Below are 8198 nucleotides of genomic sequence, written 5' to 3' on the forward strand. Positions count from 1 at the left end.
GTGGGAGGCTGAGTATATGTTTAGTAAACCCGTGTGTCTTATTTGTGGAGCTAATGTGGCTGTAATTAAGGAATATAACCTAAGACGGCACTACGAGACAAAACATCAGGACAAGCTGAAAAACGTGAATGAAGAGCAGAAGCTACAGAAGGTAGAGGAGTTGAAGAGGAATCTGACATCACAGCAGACGTTTTCACCTAAGTGAAATAAGTTTTATTGAGGAGAAAATCCGCCCGGACATTTACCGAGGGAGAGTTTCTGAAGAGCTGCAAGATGAAAGTGTGAGACGTCTGGTGTCCAGACAAAAAGCAGGTGTTTGTAAATGTAAACCTTAGCAGAAATATGGCTGCTGGTTTGAAGTTCAAGTTTCTTTATTTTGGAATAATATTGTATCCTGTCTGTTTCGATTCATATTTATGTTCAAAAAACGTTTAGTTTTAGTCTGTTCAATAAATGTTTATCCTGTTCGGCCCGCGACCTAAAGTGTGCTTTGAGTTTTGGCCTCATGTGCGATTGAGTTTGACACTGCTGTTATAACCTGTCACCCATGAAGGGAGGATTTATTGCTTTAGCTTCATCTACAGGGTGGGTGAAAAGTTAACTACGCATTAGAAATTGGCTATAGAACTTGAATCACTGGAGTCATGATGAAAACAGTCTCTAAATAGATTTCATATGAATATGATTGAATTTGATTCGTCATCAGTCATCAAATAGGATATCAAATGAAATACTACATTGAACAAAAATAAAAAAATAAAAGCATTATTATGGCATGGTGCAAAAGTTTGGGCACCCTACACAATCAGTACTTAGTAACACCTCCTCTGGCAGATATCACAGCTAAAAGTCTTTCAATTCTTGTACTTGGGCTCTTCTCCCATTCTTCCTTGCAAAAGGCTTCTAGTTCTGTAATATTCTTTGGTCGTCTTGCATGCACAGCTCTTTTAAGATCTACCCACAAATTTTCAATGATGTTTAAATCAGGGGACTGTGATGGCCATTCCAAAACCTTCAGCCTGCGTCTCTTGAGGTATTCCATAGTGGATTTCGAGGTATGTTTAGGATCATTGTCCTGTTGTAGAAGCCATCCTCTTTTCAGCTTCAGCTTTTTTACAGATGGTGTGATGTTTGCTTCCAGAATGTGCTGGTATTTAGTGGAATCCATTCGTCCCTCCACCCGTGCAATGTTTCCTGGTCCACTGTCTGCAACACAACCCCAGAGCATGATAGATCCACCCCCATGCTTAATAGTTGGCAAGGTGTTCTTTTCATGAAATGCTGCTCCTTTTTTTCTCCAAACATGCCTTTGCTGATTGTGTCCAAAGAGTTCTATTTTAACTTCATCAGTCCACAGCACTTGTTTCCAAAACGCATCAGGCTTCTGTAGATGTCCTGTTGCATACTTCAGACGTTGGATTTTATGATGGGGACGCAGATAAGGTTTTCTTCTGCTGACTCTTCCATGAAGGCCTTGTCTGTGCAAGCATCGCTGCACAGTGGAACGGTGCACCACCACTCCTGAGTCTGCTAAATCTTCCTGCAGGATTTTTGCAGTCAAATGGGGGTTTTGATTTGTCTTTCTGACCAGCATACGAGCAGTTCTGTCCGAGAGTTTTCTTGGTCTTCCAGATCTCATCTTGACCTCCACAGTTCCCCTGATCTGCCATCTCTTAATTACATTTCTTACTGTGGAAACTGCAAGCTGACAACGCTTTGCTATCTTCTTGTAGCCTTCTCCTGCATTGTGGGCATCAATAACTTTCATTTTCAGGGTCTTACACAGCTGCTTAGAGGAACCCATGGTTGCTGGGTGTCCGCAAGTGTGTGCACAAGGTTTGAAGAGTCAAAGTATTTGTACAGCTTTGAAATTGGCATTTACCAATGACAGCTGTTGCTGTGCATCAGATCTAACGAGCTGATTAAGGTCTGAAACCTTGTGAGAGACTTTGAGACTCTGGAACTCTTAGGGTGCCCAAACTTTTGCACCATGCCATAATAATGTTTTTATTTTTTATTTTTGTTCAATTTATGGCATAAGAAGTAACTATGCATCACTGTTTGCAGAAAATATTGTGCATTTTTTCCATTTCCAAGAGAAACTGTGTTAACATCTGTTCAAATAAAAAAAATCACCAAAATCTGTTATTTATCAAGGGGTGCCTAAACTTTTGCATGAGACTGTATTTGCAGTCAATGCAGGTCATATGAAATCCTATTTACTATCATCTATTTAGACAGTAGTAAATAGACTTTCATTGAAATCTTGCCCATACCCAGTTGAACCTTGCTACTTCAGATGCTAAAAAGTTGTGGCCATTTGGCGCTTCTGGGACAACATTTTCAAAAAATTTGCAGGTCTGCTGTTTCATAAAGAAGAAATGCCCCATGCAGCAGTGTGTTTTAATGATGTTTGCAATTGTTTTTGAACAACAAAGGAATAAGATAATCCAGGGGGAGGACTGACAGACATTACCTGAGTTGAGGCAGTTCATTGTTGGTTTTAGTTTGTGTGGGGATTGTTGAAAATAAATAACTGTCCTTAACTTGTCATTATTCAGACTCGAACTAACATGATGGTGGCTAACTGTCTTGCAGCCTTTTAGCCTGATGACAAAAACCTGTTGTAAACACTCAAACATGCAGCACTGAACTAAAACAGCCCATTTTAAACTCCAAGTAAAGGTGATGCTCTTTAATACTAACGTTATCACTGGTTCCTCCTTCATCCAGTACTACCTGGAGCCGCCTATTCGTCTAAGGGAGGCCCTGGCACAGAAAGGACTGAAACCGGAATCCTTCTTCACTTTGCATCACGGGGAATCTCGCCTTATAGCCTCGCAGGAAGGAGATGTCTTCAACTGACCCTCAGTTTTGTAGGTTTGCCTGTAACAAAGTGCAGAACATTTTATTTTTCATTAGATGGGCTTACATGACTGAGGTATCCCAATGGAAAATGGTTTTTAATAGTTTTACATACTGAATGTTTGCCCTGAGGTCACATGGTCATTGGTGACCAATACTACCTACAGGAGCTGTGACCACACTTAAAACTATTGTATTTGTTAGGTTTACACAATAAAAGATGTAATTCTTTAAGGTAACGATCACTTCAGTGTGGTGTGCACAGTTTTAAAACTTTCAAGATTTATTGTAAGATAATTGAAATATGGGATTTTATGATTAACACTGAAAAATTAAGCACTATAAAATAAAATAATCCTGTTTTACTAATCCCAACGTAGTAATAGTTATATTTATATACAACACCTTCTGCATCGGTGTTGTCTCATGAAATGTTAACTTGGTTTTTGTGGTCTGCAGACTTCTGCAAAAACCTTTCAGCCCTGAGGAGGAAATGTTACTGGCAGATAAAAATGTCACAGACAAGAGCAGCAAGTTGAAAACAACCAGTAAAATGAAATGATTACAACATCAGTTGGTAGAAATGTACAGGTCAGGAGGTCAAAATGCCAGCAGTAGTGCTTTTTAGGACTTTTTAAACATCGACAAACCAAAGTTTAAAAAAAAAAAACTGGCCAACCTTCAGTATGGAGCTGGACAGGAGACAGTAGTGGTGTGAAGCAGCTTCATCTTTGCACACAGCTGGGCGCTGAAGTTCTTGTCGGCTGTAGAATAAAAGAAAACAGTTTAGAGGGGTGATTTTCAGTAATTGATGTTAATGCTTCATTACAAGCCTGTCCTTTTCCCGAATGTATTCCGATCAGCCTAAAACTACACAACACACCGAAGCAGAGATGCACAGATTGCAATTTTCTTGGCCAGTTCAGATTTTTTTTTTTCTTGTCTGACCTGCTGATTTTCTTTCTAAGAACTAAATAACTGAATATACAAGTGTTTTTGTAACTTTTCTTTAATGGAAAAATAAAATTGTAATAAAAGTATTAGTTTTACATTTTCTTTATTTTTATTTAAAGGTTTGTAAAAAAAAAAAAGTGCAATATAATAATAATAATAATAATATAAACAGGTAATACAGACAGAGTGTCTGTTACTACTGAGCACACCATTCTTTTTGAAGTGTGTGTAGTTGCTGAGTTTTACCACAGGTTGGATACACTGGAATACATTTCACAAATAGCCAGTAATTTGCTTATTGTGTACTATTTGTCAGAGATTTCGATATAGTTTCCCTTTCTCCAAGGTGCTTCTGTCGACTCCTCTGTGCGTTGTTAGTTCACAAGGTGCTTCCAGTGTAGGAATGAACACGTGCTAGTACAGACACAAGCACAAACCTTGCTCGAGGAACACACGAGATCCTACGCTGCACTGTTGCGTGTGCGGTGCTGTTGCGTAGTGTGCATGATGATGTCGTGTCTCTAAATCTGATTGGCACAGAATTGGAAATCTCAGTGTAATTGGCCGGTCACCGGTCATGGTTGGTCACGCAGAAAACTGGCCATTTCCAATCTCCGCTGATCAGTCACTGCATCTCTATGTTGAATTCTTAGAAGAAATTTTACTTTGGTCATCTGATATAAACTGCCAACACAAAATGCAGTGAGTGTTGCCAAATGAATACAGAAGTTAAGCTGCATTAAGCTTCATGTGCTGCAGATGTGCACTGTTCCTTCTGATATTTGATACTATGAAACCACAGCACCTACTTTTTCCCCTTTACCTACGAGTGTGATCATGTAGGTTCTCACTTTAGTCAGGAGATGCTTGCTTCAGAGCGCAACTGTAAAATTATTTTAGCACTTAACTTTTCAAGTTATTTTATTTCCAGTGTTAGATCTTTAACCTTCATGGGTTGCTTTAATAAACTGACATTACTAGTTGCTAAAGCCAAAAAATGGCCTCTTCCAAAAACAGCTTTAAAAATTTCATAAATTCATACTTTTTATTCCACTTTAAACTAGACAGTCTTTTAAAACTACTTCTGCCTGAAATATAAATATCAAATATGAATTATATTTTTGGAGTTTTTAACCCTTTAAAGGCCAGTATGTTTACATAACCCCCCTGTTTTCTATGAGGGGAAAAAAAACAAATAATTTCAAAAAAAATACATTTCAACCAGCATTTGATGATTATTATTATTATTATTATTATTAGACCCTGAGATGGGTCAATGATTAGCTGCAACAGTGATTTTGATGCATTGTTTTGTTTTTTGCAGTAGCAGATTTACACAGAAACCATCCAGTTTTCCACTACCGACATAAATCCCCTACTTCCCTAGAATGACGAATACTGAAAGACAGTGACACAGAGAAAAAAGATAAGTATGTCTCTGTACAGGAAACAAATTCCTTGTGTGTGTAACATGCAAATAAAAGTTATCCTTATCCCCTGTCTCTGGGCCAGAGTGCTCACTCAAGTAGAGCAAATGGTCACAGTGGACTGGGGGAAGGCAGCTTGCATGTGCTCACCACATTTGCAGCAGAGCATCTGTTGTCGTCAGTGACAAAATCGGACTCCTTCCTTGACATTTACTGACGGGAGAGAAGCCTGTAGCTGCAGTCTGGGCTGACCCATGTTTGCAAGCGGTGCGTCCAACGCATAATGTAGATTTTACGCACTGGCGCGAGAGATTGTTGTTGTGGGAACACCTCTTGTGTGACATCGTAGCACAGAAAATGCTCCCTCCTGATTTCTCATTCCAGAAACTGATGGTTGATTCATTTTTTTTGACCTCCAAACGCTGGCTACAATTGGCAGCTCCACGAAAGCCGACATTATGCAATGTGCGCATACGCGTGAACATATTCACGTACATTTACACACACATGCACACAAGCTGCATGATATAATATGGATAATGATACACACTATCATTTTCAGTCATTATTAGGAAGACGCCCTTGCAAAAAACGGGAAAAGTGGAAATGTGGCTGAATTTTGCTGCAGGGTTTGAAAATGATTTTGTGTCACCAGCTGCTGGACAACTATAAAAATTACAAGTTGGCACCCAGTAATTCAAAATGCATTTCTAACATCGTGCATTGCAGTACTCTATATTAGATTAAATTTGGCATCTAAATTAGCATTTTTCATGGTTTTCAATGTGGCAGTTTTTGCCACTAACAACTCCAAGGTGCAGTTATATTGGTTCTTAGCCATTTTAGGCAAATTTAAGGAAGCAAGACCACAATTTTTACACTTTTTAAAAATAAATATCTTGTGGCAAATTTGAGCTACATTCATTCAACACTGCCAAAATGGTGTGAAATTTTAACTGTGAAATAACTTGATAGTTTATTAATCATAAGTATGTCCTTCAAAGGTTTTTCCAAGACTAATTTGTTTTTATAAGGATATAGGCCTACATTTACAAATGATACATAGTCATGGTTGCCAGGTGTCGCATCATGTTGTAGTTCATTTATCATTGTCTTTAGTGAATAATGGATTAATAATGAACAAAAACATTTAAAAATGTTTGTAAATGATTATAAAATGCTATGTAAACAATGCCTATGTTCTAAGTCATCTATGAACACTGTAGTTAATCATTAAACAATCATAATTAGTAAATGATTAATGAATATGTCAGAAACAAAACAGAAGCAAACCACATAAAGAGAACAGACTTCAGTGAACTGGCATCACAGCATCTTAACAAAAGTAGAGGGAAATGACTAAAGACTTAAGGAGACCATACTGTATGTGCATGACAGTTTTTACATGTGGCTGTCTCAAATTTTAACTGGGAACCAATGCACCGCAAAAACTGCGGAGATCAGAAGTCTTTTAGTCTTGTAGTTTAGGAATCAGCAGTGGGAAAACCTCCAGAGGTTCTTGTGAAAAAAGATTAACATCTGAAAATATTTTTAAAAATGAACATCAAAATAACCTGATTAAAATTGTCCTCTGGTCACCACAGTGACCTTTATTAATATAACCAGGTCCAATTAATTTTTACTAAGGATAAAGATTAACAAAAGGTCCCCAATATCTGCTTAACTGAAAGGAAACTGAGTGAATCACCAGCTCATACATTCTAGAGGAGTTGAAGTTTCAGTGAAGATTCTGGTTTGACAGTGAGTGTAAGGAAGAAGTCGGGTTTGAAAACAGGAGAAATAAGACCAAAACAATGATTAGAAGAAGGGTGGCTGGCATCACTGTGATGCTACCAGGCTTTTTTCTCAGACATCAGAGCAGCAGAAAACAATGGGACTTAAATTTGCCACTGATCTTATGTCGAGGACACCTAAAAGCATTAAAATAAAGAGACACCAGAACGATGTCCAGAAGCACTTTGTATACCAACAGGTTTAGACTTCAAATTTTAGACAGAGTGCAACGTAATATTTTAATAATCACGTAATAAAATATGTTGATGTATTAAACTGGAGAGGTGGTTTTACAATTCAAATGTTAAATGTTTGACAATGGTACAAAAGTTTTCAGCATGAGCACCTGCCCCTGGAATGTGTTACCACCACTGAAAATAGAGACATATCATCTTTGATAGAAAATACCTATGACTCAGCCACTTTTGTCTATTTTACACTAATTATGTCTTAAATAAATGTCTTGTGTTATGTCTTAAATTTAATGTATTAAATAAATGTGAGTCTGCCACACTTTGCCTGCTGCTGTCTCTGCGTTGACCGTCCAGAACAGCGTCGCGAGAAGTGCAGAAAGATGACGTCATGCTCCAGCTCTGACTCCAAAGACTCTAGGATGTGGTCCGTCACGATCTCTGGACTAGACGCTGGACTGGCACTGGAGTTCATGTCTTGAGCTAGAACTGTGGAAGGCAAGGGGGAGTCCGACACAATCGAGCCCGTGCTTTGTGTGTCCTGCCTGATGAGGACTGTGGGAGGAGGGAGGGGGAGGGATGCTCCGGTTGGAGAGGGTGGGGACCTGTGGGACTGTCAGTTTCTCTGGGTTGTGGGTCCTGGCAGGAGGTAACAGTGTCTGTGCAAAGGACAGTAAACATTATAGAATTCAATGATTTTAACAGTCAATATGTTCAACATGATAAGAAGTCTTTGGAGCCTTTGTTGATCAGCTTCCTCTTTATTCTTTCCTCTGGAGAATCTTCCTGTGCATTTGTGAATTGTAAGTTACACATGTTTTGGCTTGAAGGTGCCATCCACCATACTTGATAAGTAAAATACATTAATTTTTTTAAGCACTTAAGGAAAAATCTGTTTGTAAGAAGCTCAATAAAATGCAAAATGATTTTCTTGGACATTCATAAACACTGAGTGTGATCTAAAGGT

At 38.5% G+C, this 8198-nt stretch overlaps 2 protein-coding genes across 7 annotated transcripts in view; one reads left to right on the forward strand and one right to left on the reverse strand.

Annotated features, from left to right (window-relative positions):
* napepld (N-acyl phosphatidylethanolamine phospholipase D) overlaps positions 1-2954 on the forward strand; it is a 16068-nt gene extending 13114 nt beyond the window's left edge. For all 6 annotated transcript variants that reach the window (XM_020599669.1, XM_020599668.1, XM_020599667.1 and 3 more), the window contains exon 10: positions 2734-2954. In XM_020599669.1, coding sequence (XP_020455325.1) covers positions 2734-2865 — 132 coding nt within the window. In that variant the 3' untranslated portion in view covers positions 2866-2954. The remainder of the gene's footprint in view (positions 1-2733) is intronic.
* Positions 2955-6521: 3567 nt separating this feature from the next.
* LOC109959806 (proline-rich protein 5-like) overlaps positions 6522-8198 on the reverse strand; it is an 11165-nt gene continuing 9488 nt past the window's right edge. The window contains exon 10 of the mRNA XM_020599466.1: positions 6522-7890. Coding sequence (XP_020455122.1) covers positions 7678-7890 — 213 coding nt within the window. The 3' untranslated portion in view covers positions 6522-7677. The remainder of the gene's footprint in view (positions 7891-8198) is intronic.

This window comes from Monopterus albus, unplaced genomic scaffold (assembly GCF_001952655.1).
Source record: "Monopterus albus unplaced genomic scaffold, M_albus_1.0 scaffold41.1, whole genome shotgun sequence".
Lineage (NCBI taxonomy): Eukaryota > Metazoa > Chordata > Actinopteri > Synbranchiformes > Synbranchidae > Monopterus > Monopterus albus.